Here is a 15,183-nt window from a genome sequence, read left to right on the forward strand (position 1 = left end):
AAGATCTAAATCAAATGCACCACACCCGATTGATAAAAGTTCCAATCCAGGGCAGAAAGAAAACCTAAGGTTCAGGAATGTTTGTACGAACCTCTTTCTAAAAGAAAATATTGTAAATGGTAATTCTTAGGGAAAAGAAAAGTGAGGAATAGAAGAAATTGGAGAAGAGAAGATTGCGAAAAGAAGAAGGGCAGGCTCTACGTAGTATGTAAACATTACTGCTGGTTGCACCCACATTGAACTCCTATGGCAACCGCGATGATGGGTGATTGGGGAACCCCCATACGGTTTAGCGCCATCTCGTCCCATCTAATGACCCTGTGGCTTCCCAGGCTTCCTACGTTAGTGGACGAAACAGCCACCAGAGCCACCTACAGGCACCGGTGACAGGGGTGTAAAAGGCCATTGCGGCCACTGCGGGGAGCCCCTAGAACCCCTAAAAGGAACTAGAAAGAGCAGCCCATGGCCAATAAACTTGACTCATCACGATCCTGTCTCAAACAAAAACATTTACACGATCCCAACTCACTTCTTAATTGATATCACAACGCGACGGGACGCGTTTACGGGCCAATATGGTATGTATTTCATATTTCGTGTCTGCCAATGACTACATACCACCCAATGACTTACCTATTTCCATCTATAATACCAACTTGAAAATACATATTGGTGTCGAACCTCTACTCCGTCTATCCCTGTTCAAATTGTATATGCACTAGGTTGGGTTCACGACGAATCATTTCATCAGAATACCACCAAAGAGAAATCGAGTTTGCTAAAGAAAATGATGCAGTCACAATTAGATCCCCTACCAAGCGATTTACCCTTCCGAATAATATCTAAGACTATAGGAAGAGGAGCTTATGCATCGTGAGTCTCGTGCCCATTGGATGCTGCTTACATAATCGGTACCACATTCTAACCCCTATTATAGAATCAAGAAGGCCATACCCCTAGATTCAGGGTCACCAATATTTGCTGTCAAGTTAATCCATAAGGGCTACGCAGTTAAACATGGCCGTATCTCAGCAAAACAGATTGCTATGGAAGTATCCTTGCACTCTCACATTGGTCAACACCCAAACATTATCGAGTGGTTTGCAACAGGCGAAGACCACGTCTGGAGATGGATAGCCATGGAGTTCGCCGAAGGAGGCGACCTGTTCGACAAGATTGAAGCTGATGTTGGTGTGACCGAGGATATTGCCCAGCTCTACTTCTATCAGCTCATCAGTGGGGTCAGCTTCATGCATTCCAAGGGTGTGGCGCATCGAGATCTTAAACCGGAAAACATATTAATGTCGGATAGCGGCAATTTGAAATTGGCAGATTTCGGAATGGCGACAATGTTTGAATACAAGGGCCAAAGGAAGCAGAGCTCGACAATGTGCGGTAGCCCTCCATACGTTGCCCCTGAGGTATTAGCTTGCGGTAGAGTCGACAAGCGATCTAATGAAATCGTCAAGTACTCGCCCGAGCTAGTCGACGTGTGGTCGTGTGGTGTTATCCTATTCGTCTTGCTCGTTGGTAACACCCCATGGGACCAACCAACGGGAGACAGCTGGGAGTATCAAGAGTATAAACGGACAAAAGGACGAAGTTCAGATCCGTTATGGGAAAGGATCCCAGCGGAGGCTCTATCCTTACTCAGGGGTATGATGAGCGTCGAACCTAAGAAACGATTTTCTTTCGCACAAATACGTCAACATCCCTGGTATACTCGTCATAACAAATTCATGGCTGCAGATGGTCAAATCATAGACCCTCTCAATCTAGCAACCAAGATGCTGGAGAACCTTCACATCAACTTTAGCCAGCAGCCCCCTCCCTCTCAAAGACAGTCCGCAGATGCCATGGATATAGACAGTGGCCCTTCAAGGATATCGTCTACTCAACCCGAGACACCAATTAACGATGTACTATTTGATTGGGAACGACCCACCCTAACTTCTCTCCGCACCCTAGCCGTATCTTCTACACAACCTATCTCTCGCGCCGACGCAAGCCTACCGCCCGCCACACAATCCAGCAACTTCTACGAAGCCCTCGCCGAAGAGCCATCCATGAGCCAATTTTCCCATACCCCGGGCGTACCCTTAACCCTCACCCAACGCGCGCAGCGCTTCAAAGACATCGTGCCCGCGCACTCCTTCACGCGCTTCTTTTCGCATATGCCCCCACAACTACTTGTCCAAATGCTCCGTGACGCCCTACACAACTTGAATGTGCCACTGCCGTCTGCACCGCCCTACATCGGCCAAGGCGACCACGTGTCTACGCTCAAAGTCAAGACTACGGACGAGCGCAAGCAGGGCTTACATGGTGAGATCCTGATCGATAGGTACCATCTCCCAGAGCAACAAGAGTTGCTAGAGGTGCGCTTTGTGAAGCTCAAGGGTGATCCGTTGGAGTGGAGAAGGTTCTTCAAGAAGGTTGTGCTGTTGTGCAAGGATGGTGTTTTCAAGCCGGATGATTAGAAAGGCTGGCTCAAAAGACACTTGCATGATGACCCCCTACGTGAAGTAATCGTTGGCGCAGGCAGGGAGAGGCGGGTTATATCGTCGTCTGAAATGAAGGGTGAGGAAGAGGAGGGTTAGCGTTGTGCTACTAAGGAGGTGATTTGTTGCGCATGGGTTATGGGATAGGGAAAATTGCATTATATATGGGCTATCGCGTTACGGAATTTGCTTCATTGACTACTTATAGATTTACCACCTAGCTAAGTACCTAGCTTGGGGTGTATTGTTTTACTTGCTGCCGTTGAGCGTGGCGTAATACGATGTTTTTCTGCGTTCTCTTCTGATATGATCTCAATGGTTAAGTGGCATGACTATTGTGAGGGAAATATTCGTCGACACGTGGGGTACACAATAGATGAAGTGATAGCTTTGGTAAATGCAATTCAAATTCCGATTTTTGTCGCCGCAATACGTTCGACGATGGCTTCATCCGCTCACTGCGGTATTGATTACGTAATCGATATAGGAGAAAAGGGGTTACCTACTACTCGACACATATTCAACAACTTCTCCGTACTTCATTTCTGTCGTTCGATTGCGTTGGATCGTATGTTTTACCCTCGTTGTATGGCCTTACTATGATGTCTTGATGATCTTAACGGCGATATTTTATCAAGTAGACCGCCAACCGCCCACCAATCTACGAGCACGAGATTCCGCGGACGAAGCTCAGTCGTCGATCCGAGGCCTATCTTATGTTCCTTATTTCATTTTCAAAGCACGAGACGATTCAGTTAAACAGATTTATTATTTTCGTATGACGAATAATCCATAAATCAAACGCGAATACCACCCGAATGCCGGCGAGGCAATGATCAACTCCTATCAGGCGCAGCGCCTAGGACTCCATATCCCCGAACTCCACTAGTCATCCTATGAAATAACTATTTCTAAGGAAAACAAAGACCAGCACCAGAGAGCAAGGCATCGTTTAACGATTCTGCTCACTTCTTCCCTCACCCTGGCGACGAGTCTGGGTCTCAGTCGCAGGGTTGGTGGGTTCAGTAGCAGTTCCAATAGGAGGAAAAAAGTGGTCCTGGGTTACCCAGAACGGGCCGTTGAATTCGTTGACCCATACGTTCAACGCGTCTTGCATGCCTTCGGCGGATTCATCACCGCCCACTAGGAAGACAGAAGTTAGCTATTTGTTTTGTCCACGATAGGCGAGTGGGAATTCGAATAAATGAGCACTTACTAGGACGACGAGGGTGGAATATTCCAGAGAAGCCCTCGGGGTAGCAGTAGTGCCAGTAGTCGTTATCATGGAAGCGCAAGATCCCAGCGAACAAACCATCGGTGTCGAAAACCACGCGGTCGACCATTCCGGCTCGAGTAAGCGCTCTGTCATGATTGACTAGGTCATCGTAGTATACCCTGAAGTTCATCGGGTACTCAAAGAGACGACCAGTTGCCTCGCCGACTTCAGCGGGGCGGATAGCAGGACGGCGAAAGCCTAAAGCACGCGGCCAGCCCGGGAACTGAGGGTTCGCAGGTGAAGCAAGGTCGTGGAGACCTAGGCGGATGGCTTGGTAGATCTCACTGCGGGTGTACATATGAGGACGACCGCGGGAGGAAACACAGATTACGAAGTGAGGGATGTGGTTTTGAGGGTGCTCGCGGTTGTACTGTAGCACTTGTCTGGTTACATCTCCCGGATCATCGGCGAGGAAAGCTCGAGTCGGGCCATAGTCAACGTTCGTGAGATGAATAAACGCGGTGACATTGCCAAGACCCTGAACAGGCGCCATGTGAGGATTAAGCTCCGGTGTAGTGCTATCGAAAGCGCCGAAGATGTCACCGAAATCAGCGAGCTTGAAGTCCTCACCCTAGATGGGGTTTGGGTCAGTATATTTAATTTCTTAATGAGTGTTTGGGTTATCGCAGAGACTTACAGCCTTAATCGCAGCGTAGTCAGTAGGGATACCGGCGTCGATGAGAGCGACCGGGGTAACAGGTGTCTCAATAGCAGTGGTAGGAGTAGGGGTGACCTTCTCCAAGTAGATGGTGACAGTTACAGGAGATGCGGGAGCACCCACAACGCCAACTACTGCTGCTAAGAGCAGGAAGAGGGGTTGAAAAGCGAACATTTTCGAAATGGGCTTTGGGAGGATCGAAAAATTACGAAATTCGAGTAAAGTAAATTGTGAGTGAAACCCAATCCCTCAAAGTATTGAAGTTGCTAATGCGAACTTGTAGGAGCCACAGAAGAAGGGAACAGAGGTGTGCAAAGGGTTGGAATGGGTTTGAGGAGAGGGAAAGAAAAGAAGAAATGAATTTCGAGAGAGGAGCACAAGAAATACCACTGAGGGGACAGCTACTCGTCCCGGTTATGCGGATCCGCTTAGCACTCGCCTTAGTGCGCTTCACCTTGTGAGATGGCAACTACATACGATAGGCTACAGCCCTGTTCGATCTGAACTTTAGGGCGCCGATGACCCCTACGATATTAAAACGAGGTACCTAATGGGACGAGGAAGTTAGGCACCAGGAGCCCCACCGAGAGTCCCCTAACACCACTATAACCTTCAATCACCATAGGTACTGTCGCTTTGTCATCCTACCTTTTGGTTTCTGCACTATACCCTGAATAGGCGATGATGATGTCGTCTTTGCTAATTCGGACGAGCAAGCCAAGGACCAGCAATTTACAAGTTCGTAGACTTAGGTACATAGTTTGAGGTTACAGTTTGAAGCCACATACGCAGATTCATGACCAAATATTCTTATGCGTGAGATCCTATGAATTGTTGATCATGTTGTGAATATCCTTGGAGTCCGCATTCAACCTCCAGAGGGTGGACGATTTATAGGCCTTCTTTTTTCACCTATAAAGAAACAATATGTCTTGATATTCAATTCAAAGTTTCACTTTCTAATTAATACATCAGCGTGCTCAATCTTCATATTATATTGGGGGTATTTGAGTGACGCCTCTTGCCGCATATCTCGCCGGGACAACGAAAAATGCGCTTTCGTTAGCTCAGAAACTTAACAAAAGGAGGTATTTGTTAGCAACTAGAGTACCCAAGTAGAGATTTACTAGCCAATACAAAAATCCTCGATTCCAAGGAAAATTCACATCGTTAAACATGTCATCCCTTTCAGACGTGCTGTTCAGGGATTGGCGGATAGGTGCGTATCCGAGTTTATATGGCGTCTATGAAGATAACTATTTATGTACGTGAATGTTATTATCCTAACGGCAATATGGATTTAGACAGATAATTAACCTTACGTAATTAAATCAGGGAAGAAAAGGACATGCTTATCTAATAGAGACTCTGACCCCTTTTTGCTGATTCACATATGAGTCATCATTCACCCGATTTTGTTGTGAAGCTTCGAAACATTAGAACAGAATATCGTTCAGAATAGGGTAATCGAAAATTTGAGCCATTTTCATGCCTAGGTACGCTTACTTGTCTTATAGTGAGGTTAGTTAGGAATTTAGTTAACATGTTCAACTACGGCGAAGACTTTTTGAGTCGCCTATTGGTGAAGGAAGCAGCATTACGTAATTCAACTATTATGTAGCGGATGCTTAATCATTTGTGACTAAGCCATTCTATTGGTCTCTTTCCTCTCTCATTCTTATCATCAGTCCAAACCTAAAAAAGGACCTTCTGATATATATACTATCGAATTAGAAGATATTATACACCTAACTATAATTTCAATCGAAGGATTTATTTCGACGCTGATGATGTTAGTCCTGAGCCGGCCATAATTTGGATGCTTCTGATTAGTCATAATATCTTATCGATAATTGGATATGCCAAGCCGCCCTAGCTGCCGAGAACTTTCCAAATCTTCCGCCCAACCGGATACGTCATGTAAATAATTCCATTTCCAACTCTTCTATCCCATCTCATCCCATCCCATAATATTTTCTTTGTTTGCGTTATCGAACCTACGAAATAGGATTGAATTCCCCGGAGTTTGCACCAAAATCATCCCGATTTTAATATCTATTAGTCATATTAATTAAACCCAAAGATAAGAAAGCGACGCTGCCTTTCACTTGAACCCTTGCCTCGTTCACGTTTGCGCTAGCATAATCTTTCAGCAACATCCCAACCGCTAAACGAGACCGACTTACCGCATGTTCTACCCAAATGAAGGGGAATAACTGGAAATAATAGCACGAATTTGAGAACTGCCTACGAAAACTCCTTGTAGACATTGAGCCTACTGGGAATAGCTCATACCGTAGCAGGGATCTGTCCCCTTTGATCCATACACATCGAATCGATTTTCCCTTCAAACATGGCGACCAAGGGGGATGCCTCTCGCGCGGCTTCAAACCGCTCCTCCCCGATGCGCTTTATCTCTGTCGACAATGTCCTACAATATGCCTCCGAAATCCCATCAGGCCAGCCACGCGTCCCTCCCCAACGCGGCCCTCGCAGTATATCAGGGGTGCGACGAGTAAGTGGTGGAGGGCTTCCTAACCTTGCATCACGTACAGGACAGCAGAACATGCCGTCTCGAACCACGCGTATTAGTGAGAAGCTGGTCTTGTTACCTGAGACGATTGATGAGACGGACGTAGCCGATGAGGAAGCCGAGTCCCTCCTTCGCGAGGATGAAACAAGACCATTGAAAGACGAGGAGCTAGATGTACTGAGGAAAAGGGGCGGCCTACGCGGGAAGAGCTATGCGGAGCGACTTCCCAAGTTCGAAAGGACTGAGAAGTTGTCGAGGCTAACGGCATACTGTACTGCACAGTCGTACAAGATGAAGTCGACCTCGGAATTCCTCCGCAAGAAACACGATGCCAAGACCAAGTTATATGACGATTGCCTATACGCCGTATACCATATCCCCCTATTATCTGGTGTAGACGGTTACCGCGTGAGAAGCCGACCGATACTTAAGACTCCCGGTACCGGCAAGACAGTTCTTGATCTCGAAATCGAACGAAGCGAACGGAGAGATGAACATATGGGATACTACGATGAATACTATGGGGAACGAGCTGGAAGTCCCAACCAGGAAAATGGTGGTTATCGTCCCGGGTCCGAGGATAGGGGTCGGGATTCCGAAAGTCACCGTTCGGAAGATGATCACCATCATTCCCTTAGTCCTATTAACCGACTAGCACCTGATGCTAAACAATTCGCCGAGATGTTTGTCTTCTCTTACGGTGTTGTTGTCTTTTGGAACTTTACCGAGGCGCAAGAGAAGGCTATTTTGGCCGACATCACGTTTGCGGATAACGAAACGGGAGCGCCACTTGTCACACGTCCACTTGATCAGAGTGATGTCGAGACGGAGGAGTTCCACTTCGAGTACAATGCGGACGTGAAGAGACCCCGAATTTTCAATGATATGATCACGCTTCTTCCGCGGTCAGATCACATGGTCAAACTCACAATTAGCCATGCTATAGCGCAAAGCACGAAGCTCTGCTTTTTTGAAGAACGAATGTCCGAAACGATGCTGGATGCGCAGCACGTACCTAAGCGGCTGGCTCTTACGGGAGAGCTAAACATGACGAGAACAGAGATTGTGATGATACTAGGTCGTCTGTTCAAGAGCCGCGTGGAAATTAATCTCTGTAAGTGATATGTGCCAACACATGGCTTCCGAAGAGTACTAATGAATCGTAACAGCATCAAATATCCTTGACGTCCCGAATTTCTTCTGGGACTCCGAGCCTACGTTACACCCCCTTTATGTCGCCATTCGCGAATATTTAGAAATCGATCTACGTACTAAAGTACTTAACGAACGATGTCGTGTTTTCCTAGACCTGGCCGAGATACTATCCGACTCCGTCGCGGACTCGAAGATGAGCGCGATAACATGGATCATCATCATTCTTATCGTCGTTAGTATTCTCGTCACTGTGACCGAGGTGGCGTTGCGATTCGGTATTCTCTCCAAAGAGAGGAATAGCGGGAATAGTGTTACCACTCCGGATGGTATACTTGAGCCGGGATGGGTTGCTGTGAGGTCGAATGCGACACTAGAAGAATTAAAACGGTGGGGTGTGACTCTGAGTGAAGAGGAGAAGACGGCGGTTTGCGGCGCGAAATACGTTAGTACTACCTTTGCGGGTATCTGATTTCTGTTCCGTTTCCTTACACAGCACACGCATTTTCGGAGCATGGACGGCGCAATGGATAGAAAACTTTGATACCCTTACATAAAATCGTTTAGAGCGCGTATCTTCGTCTAGGATTCGAGGTACGTCTGTGACGCGTTATATTACTCTAGATAATAATAACTTGTTTATCTGTCAGGGCCTCGGTGCTCACGAATCCTTGATATTGAGTGATTTCTGCTCATATCCCTCAGGTTATCAATCTTTGAATTATCTATATCATAATATGTTTATGAGAATTGAAATATGGAGCAACCGGAATTATTCTATCATGGTATTCTCAGTACATCGTCAACGTTGACCACTTTTCCCGTGGCAATGGACCTATTTGCGGCAATTCCCGTCAAGATAGATAGGGCACCATCAACGTGGCTAGCCGCACGCATGTACTCGTCTGTCGTGGGTTCGCCGAATAGGTCATTCAATAGTACGGTATCACCACCACCATGGGCACCGACACCATCGTCGATCTCGATTTCCTGTGGCTTTTCAAACAATTTCCGAAGGGTGATTGTCCGCCTTTCTAGCGATCCTTCGGCTGCTTGATCGCCACCGGAGTTAACATAACTGTTTTCAACCACTTCCATCTCTAATCGACCGCCCGTACCGTTGAAGCTTACTCGGAATCCCTCCCACGGCGCGTACGCCGTCAAGGAGTACGTCAACACGGCACCATTCCGATATCGCACTAGCAGGTTCATCGTATCTTCGATACTGATACCATCCCCAAACACGCTCTGATCCCGGTAATAAGCATCCTCATGCTCAGCATCCAGGTACATAGCCTTCAACTGCGGATGATCCTCAAGGTGCAACGCAAAGGGATCTTTCCTCGCCGCCTCACTCCCATTCGCACGCGTATAAAACGCCGACGGCGGCACACCCCTCAACTCCGCGTTCTCCTTCCCGTAAAACTTGAGATCACCCTGTGCATACACAGTAGCAGGTCGAGTCCTTAACCAGAAATTCACTAAATCAAAGTGATGCGTGCTCTTATGCACGAGCAGACCCCCGCTATTCCGCTTATCCCGATGCCAGCGACGGAAGTAATCCGCGCCGTGCGATGTGTTCAACATCCACTCGAAATGCACGCTTGTTACTTTGCCAATTGCGCCGGAGTGCAGGAGTTCGTATACTTTGGTGTTGTGCGGGGCGTACCGGTAGTTGAAGGTTACGCGGACTCGTTGCTTTGGGTTCCGGGACACGGCGTCGAAGATGGATTGGCAGCGGGGCGCGTCGATTGTCATTGGTTTCTCGGTTACCACGTTGCAGCCTAGATCTAGAGCGCGTGTTATGTAGATATTGTGCGTTCGGTCTATGGTTGTTACGATTACTTCGTCGGGTTTGGTCTCTGCGATCATACGGTCGAAATCGGTGGCTAGGTATGTGGGTACGGAGCTGTGGCCTAGGGACTCGAGTTTGGAGTTGGCGTAGTTGAGACGGGTTTGGTTTACGTCGCAGAGCCCGACTATGACGGAGGTTGAGGAGTAGTCTCGTGCGATTGCTGTGTAGAAGAATATGGAGCGCCCGCCGGTCCCGACGATGGCGTATTTTTTGCGGGTGTCGCCGCGGAGGGGGGCTGTGAAGTCGGCCATCTTGAATGATGGTTTTCTGAGATGTGAATTGGAACGCTGGAAATGATGTCTGCATACAATGAGCCTACTCTCGGACGAACTTATACGACACTCAAATTCCTATCGAGATATTCTTGCGATCACTACCCTCACTTATGGCCGCTATCGGGTAAATACCCTGCGAAGCACGAGTTGGAGAACGTTGGAGAACGTCTCCGCTGCCCCCCAAGGCCAAGTCTATAGTTCTGTTTAAGGCTTGGCGTCTTCTCTAGTTGGGCTAGCTGAAGAAGGGAAGCCGTATCGTGAGTGAGGTTCTCTCTCACATGGATGTTTAAACGTGGGAAGTGAGCTAAAGAGTTCCTAAGCTGTTCTTGGGTATGATACTATAGATTTTTACGGGTCGTCCAAACCTCTAAGATATCTGCCGAGGCCGAATAATGGAGTCCCAGAAACGGCGGGGGTAATCCATCTATTGGATAGTCAATTTAGCCGGATCTGGGGGGCGTCTCCGCCTCCACTATCCATCCTGCGGGGATTCTGGGGTTGGACTGGACGAAGTCGTCACCACCAGACCAATCGCGTCTTTTCATCTTCCTCTTCAGTCAACCTCAGTGGATCACTCCCAAGTCAATCGCAACCCTGAACTATTTCACTAAGAGGTACAATAGTACGATGCCGGTTAAATATATTAACGTTCGCTATGACCCGGATTCGTAACTCGGCCTCGGCTAACAAATGACGAGGTTTAGTCTTCGAGAAGGCCAGAGCTATGACTTCTATTGTTTCTTCTAACGGAATTTAATATTTCCACCAATCAGAGGCTATGATTCCCCTATCAACCACGCTTCCCACATGTTCAGTTCAGTAAACTTCACGTGGCTGTTTTATTAAGGATTCAACTGCGAAATAATGCAGTCGCACTATCGTATACGATCTCATGAGCTGTGTAACTGTCCGTCAAGGTACGGGTAGGGTCGGTATGGCTCAGGAGTACGCGTCAACCGTCGGCCTCACCCCGAATGATACTGAATCTTGTTGCTACCCCCGAAATGTTACCACGCCCAGCCACCAACGTTCCCTCGACAAGGATCTCCGCATCCCCAGCTTGTCACCATCCCAGGTGTTCGGAACCACTCTTCATATAAGGAGTTAAATTTGACCTCTACCCGATTTCGGAAAGTGATCGTCGGTATCTATAACTACCTATAAGCCCTGCCTTTCCTTCAGCTACCCTCCACATCGTCTTGTGTTACCTACTTGTTCCTCGATAGGCAACTCAGACATAGACAAGATGGCGGACAATACAGCGAAGCCGGTGTCGACGGCGGTTGACACCGATGCCATAACACCTGTTCAAGAGCCCACTGAACGACTTCACGCCGTTAACTCGAAAGCGGATAAAGCCGCTCAGTTCATCGCCGAACATGGCGAAGTCGCTTTCACATACGAAGAGGAGCGTAAGGTCGTACGGCGCATCGACATACGAATTCTTCCTCTGATCCTCGGCGCCTACTTCTTCCAGCAACTCGACAAGTCCTCCCTATCATATGTGTCAATCTTCGGAATCATGGAGGATGCCCACCTCAAGTCTCTGGAATACTCATGGCTCGGATCTATCCTATACCTCGCACAACTCATTTTCCAACCTCTTGCTGCCTTCCTCCTCGTCAAACTTCCCACTGGTAAGGTCATTGGGACGGCTGTTGTCTGTTGGGTACGTAATTCAACTTTCCGTTGGCTTTTCGGATGTGTCCGGTGGACTGACATTCAACTATAGGGCGCTTGTGCAGCAATTATGGCTTCATGCACCACATTCGGCTCACTTCTAGCCATGCGATTCCTACTCGGCTCTTTCGAAGCTATGATCGCCCCGTCGTGTCTGGCAGTGACACAAATGTGGTGGCGACGGTCCGAACAGACTCTTCGGGCATCGTACTGGAACGCGATGAACGGCGTGACTTTCATCGTCGGTAGTCTGGTAACATACGGACTTGGCCACATCGTTAGCGATAAGATCTACCGGTACCAGACTATCTTCATCTTCTGCGGTGTTCTCACCGTCATCTTCGGCATTTCGTTCTTGATTTTCATGCCCGACTCACCTATGGAGGCCAAGTACCTCAGCGAGCATGAACGTATGATTGCCGTTGAACGTCTACGTGCGAATCAGATGGGTGTTGCTAGCCGCCAGTGGAAGTGGGACCACGTAAAGGAGACGTTCACGGATTTCAAGACGCTGTTGTGGTTCATCCTCATCGTCGCGATTTCAATTGCTAGTGGTGGAATCAGCACATTCGGAAATCTTATTCTGAAGGACTTCGGCTTCACTAATTTCAATGCGATTCTATTCAGCATGCCGACGGGAGCAATCCAGGTTGTCATCATTATTGGATCTGCATGGCTAGCTACTCGATTGTCCCGCAAGGGCATTGTCATTACGGGACTCAGCTGTCTGCCTACCATTGGTACCGTCCTTATGTTGACGGTGCCTCGCAATGAGAAGAACAAAGGGGTTCTTCTGCTAGGCTACTATTTGGTTCAATGCTTAGGCGCGATTACTCCGATGGTCTATGCCTGGTCCGCGCAGAACACAGGCGGCGACACAAAGAAGAAAACGAGCTCGGCGATGATGTTCATGGGGATGTGTACAGGTTAGTAATGACCTATGCTCCACGCGGAATTTTTGTGTTCTTTGTGTTTCTTTGTTCGCCTATTGTCTCATGTTTAGAATCAATTTGGTGCTAACTTCAAGCAGGAAACATTATTGGTCCTCTTCTGTATAATACAAAGGACGCGCCATTGTACCGTCCTGGTCTTATTGCCAATCTAGTCATGTTTGTCACTGTTGGCGCGCTTGGTTTGTAAGTAATTCTCTTTATATCATTCCTAAATCCCCAACCGTATACTAATTAGCGATATAGACTTATCCCGATGTATCTCATGGTATTGAACAAGTGGCATGCGAAGAAGCGAGAAGAGCTTGGAAAACAAGCTAATATTGTTGACGAATCCATGGTGAGAAGGAAGGATATGCAGGAGAGCAAGGCCGTCGAACTTGAGCAAAACGAGCAGACCACAAGCAACATCGAGGACGATAATGGTCTAAATGATCTCCCGGATTTGCAAAATGAAGACTTCATTTACGTGTATTAGATACAATAAGGGGAGTATGAAGCTCTCACGCCAGAGAAGATAATGCTACAAAACCCCATTTTACAAAATTTAGAACAAGTTCATTTAGAGACCAGTCTGAACATTGTTTATGGGTATAAACTATAACAATAATTATTGCTCACCTTTGTCTAGGGATGTATTCTTATACGTCTAAGCCTCCCTTTAGAACAAGTAGCCAACTCATGTCATGACAAAGGCTGACTGACTGGTCACTTGCCCAGAATAATTTCATTGTGTCATTTTGGTAACCCTTTTCAGAAATCGGAGTAAGCTTAAACAAAAAACAAAGCTACGGTTGACGGACCAAAAGTCATTTTATACTCATACCATCGCAAACACCCTTGTCACCAGCCTAGGTCCCGCGCAAACGGCATTCGTTAAGGTAAATCATCTATCCTACTTGAGAGTATCGGCATATACTCTTATGGAACTAATTTAACCTATTTAGGTATCCTACACAGTAATAATTAAAAGCCTCAACGACAAGTCGCTTATTCAAACACGCTCAGGCAAACCAGAGGAAGCAAATAACGCAAATATAATAAGGGGATTAAGAAACAGCAAATACATCATGTGTTACTTCTGGATCGTAACACAATTCGTATGCGGGCACCAGACGACCCACGAGGACAGATTATACCAGTTCTGTCTATTCGGCAGACAGACAAGTATATGCGAGCGGGAGCTCGGGCGCTTCCGGCTCATAAACGTAGCAAGCGGCGAGTGGTGTCCGAAGTGCCAGGAGTCGTATAGACGATGGGAACATAAAAAATCCCGACTAGGGGGTATGCAGTTGCCTTTTGCTACCCCGAAACCCACCGTTTTGGAACAATCGATGCAGAATGATGAGAAGATAGAGTTGGAGAGCAGAGTTATGGACCGCGAACCGATGTTGCGACGGAAGAATGAACTTGATAATATCGTGTATATGAATTTGCTGGAGAAGTGTAAGTTATACCTGGGTATTCCATTCGAAACCACACCCTTCCCCTTTTCCATGTCAAGACATGTCTAACACCCTGAATGTCTTTCTACCCCACCAACCCAAGAGGGTATCACTGGCTAACCCCTTGTTTTAGTAAGAGACCAAGATGTATACAATCCACGGATGTACTTATGGATTCTACGATACATATCTGGGTTACCGAAATGGATTGACCGCTTGAAATTGGTAAACGAGATGGAACCGTGGTTTGGGAGGATGTTTCAAGAGGATTGGCATTGCATGTTTCGGCCAGCTCTTAAGGTGTTGGAGTGTGAGTATATGTTAGAGGGTATGATGGTTTGGACGTTTAGTGAACCCGCCGTTTTGTGATGTAAAAGTTAGTTTTTTCTATTCGTTATACGCATTATAGGATACCCAGGTAGATAGATAAGTACATTTCAAGAGATATACGTATATATGTAAATCATGTACTTGCTACTGAGTGTGATGGAATAGGAGTAAGATACGTGAGTCATGAAATATTGCACCTGGGCCGATATAATAGGTATTCTAGACTGAAGAAACACAATAAATTAAAGTATCTTCGATATATTCATGCTGAAATTTCTTAGGAATGCATAGTGTCCCTGTTTCTAAGGCTATTCTGGTTTATTAGTAGAATACGCTAGTAGGCTACTCAGCTAACAATAACATAGATGATATCCGAAAGCATCTTGATTATTTGGCGGAGAAGCACAAAGAACCATGTATCGACAACCCTGGAATATCCCAATTCTGTTGTATTCCGCATGCGGGATAAGAACCTTAGTGTCGCAAACTGTGGAACAAAGGACATATTGAATTTAAGTATCATAGTAA

The 15,183-nt window shown here is 46.9% G+C and overlaps 6 protein-coding genes across 6 annotated transcripts; 4 read left to right on the forward strand and 2 right to left on the reverse strand.

The window, feature by feature from the left end:
• The first annotated feature begins 383 nt into the window (after positions 1-383).
• F4822DRAFT_418917 (Pkinase-domain-containing protein) lies at positions 384-3,173 on the forward strand. Its single transcript, XM_051459568.1, has 2 exons — positions 384-873; positions 938-3,173. Exons 1-2 carry the CDS (start codon positions 788-790, stop codon positions 2,478-2,480), a joined length of 1,629 nt encoding a protein of 542 aa, XP_051309938.1. The 5' UTR covers positions 384-787; the 3' UTR covers positions 2,481-3,173.
• A 280-nt stretch (positions 3,174-3,453) lies between these two features.
• Positions 3,454-4,609, reverse strand: F4822DRAFT_440312 (uncharacterized protein; the record flags this gene model as incomplete). The annotated part of the gene is made up of 3 exons (XM_051462735.1): positions 3,454-3,644; positions 3,718-4,348; positions 4,415-4,609. 3 exons carry the CDS (start codon positions 4,607-4,609, stop codon positions 3,454-3,456), a joined length of 1,017 nt encoding a protein of 338 aa, XP_051309939.1.
• A 2,179-nt stretch (positions 4,610-6,788) lies between these two features.
• On the forward strand, positions 6,789-8,592 carry F4822DRAFT_434106 (DUF155-domain-containing protein; the record flags this gene model as incomplete). Its single annotated transcript, XM_051461946.1, has 2 exons — positions 6,789-8,082; positions 8,138-8,592. The coding sequence occupies 2 exons, from the start codon at positions 6,789-6,791 to the stop codon at positions 8,590-8,592; spliced, it is 1,749 nt and encodes a 582-aa protein (XP_051309940.1).
• Positions 8,593-8,746: 154 nt separating this feature from the next.
• F4822DRAFT_62915 (NAD-binding Rossmann fold oxidoreductase family protein) lies at positions 8,747-10,861 on the reverse strand. Its single transcript, XM_051463765.1, has one exon. The coding sequence runs from the start codon at positions 10,224-10,226 to the stop codon at positions 8,901-8,903; it is 1,326 nt and encodes a 441-aa protein (XP_051309941.1). The 5' UTR covers positions 10,227-10,861; the 3' UTR covers positions 8,747-8,900.
• Positions 10,862-13,371, forward strand: F4822DRAFT_62916 (MFS general substrate transporter). The gene is made up of 4 exons (XM_051463766.1): positions 10,862-11,919; positions 11,983-12,856; positions 12,961-13,066; positions 13,127-13,371. The coding sequence occupies exons 1-4, from the start codon at positions 11,497-11,499 to the stop codon at positions 13,356-13,358; spliced, it is 1,635 nt and encodes a 544-aa protein (XP_051309942.1). The 5' UTR covers positions 10,862-11,496; the 3' UTR covers positions 13,359-13,371.
• A 579-nt stretch (positions 13,372-13,950) lies between these two features.
• F4822DRAFT_434109 (uncharacterized protein) lies at positions 13,951-14,694 on the forward strand (the record flags this gene model as incomplete). The annotated part of the gene is made up of 2 exons (XM_051461947.1): positions 13,951-14,326; positions 14,459-14,694. 2 exons carry the CDS (start codon positions 13,951-13,953, stop codon positions 14,692-14,694), a joined length of 612 nt encoding a protein of 203 aa, XP_051309943.1.
• Positions 14,695-15,183: the final 489 nt, after the last annotated feature.

This window comes from Hypoxylon trugodes (genome assembly GCF_022578975.1).
Source record: "Hypoxylon trugodes strain CBS 135444 unplaced genomic scaffold F4822scaffold_10, whole genome shotgun sequence".
NCBI classification, from domain to species: Eukaryota; Fungi; Ascomycota; class Sordariomycetes; order Xylariales; family Hypoxylaceae; genus Hypoxylon; species Hypoxylon trugodes.

What these genes read in the sequence shown, in the direction of transcription:
- F4822DRAFT_418917 (XM_051459568.1), top strand. Translation starts at nt 788, where the DNA reads ATGATGCAGTCACAATTAGATCCCCTACCAAGCGATTTACCCTTCCGA. An exon ending in GGAAGAGGAGCTTATGCATC is followed by an intron (nt 874 to 937) that starts GTGAGTCTCGTG and finishes CCCCTATTATAG; the next exon opens with AATCAAGAAGGCCATACCCC.
- F4822DRAFT_62916 (XM_051463766.1), top strand. Translation starts at nt 11,497, where the DNA reads ATGGCGGACAATACAGCGAAGCCGGTGTCGACGGCGGTTGACACCGAT. An exon ending in GTTCATGGGGATGTGTACAG is followed by an intron (nt 12,857 to 12,960) that starts GTTAGTAATGAC and finishes AACTTCAAGCAG; the next exon opens with GAAACATTATTGGTCCTCTT. An exon ending in ACTGTTGGCGCGCTTGGTTT is followed by an intron (nt 13,067 to 13,126) that starts GTAAGTAATTCT and finishes TTAGCGATATAG; the next exon opens with ACTTATCCCGATGTATCTCA.
- F4822DRAFT_62915 (XM_051463765.1), bottom strand. Translation starts at nt 10,226, where the DNA reads ATGGCCGACTTCACAGCCCCCCTCCGCGGCGACACCCGCAAAAAATAC.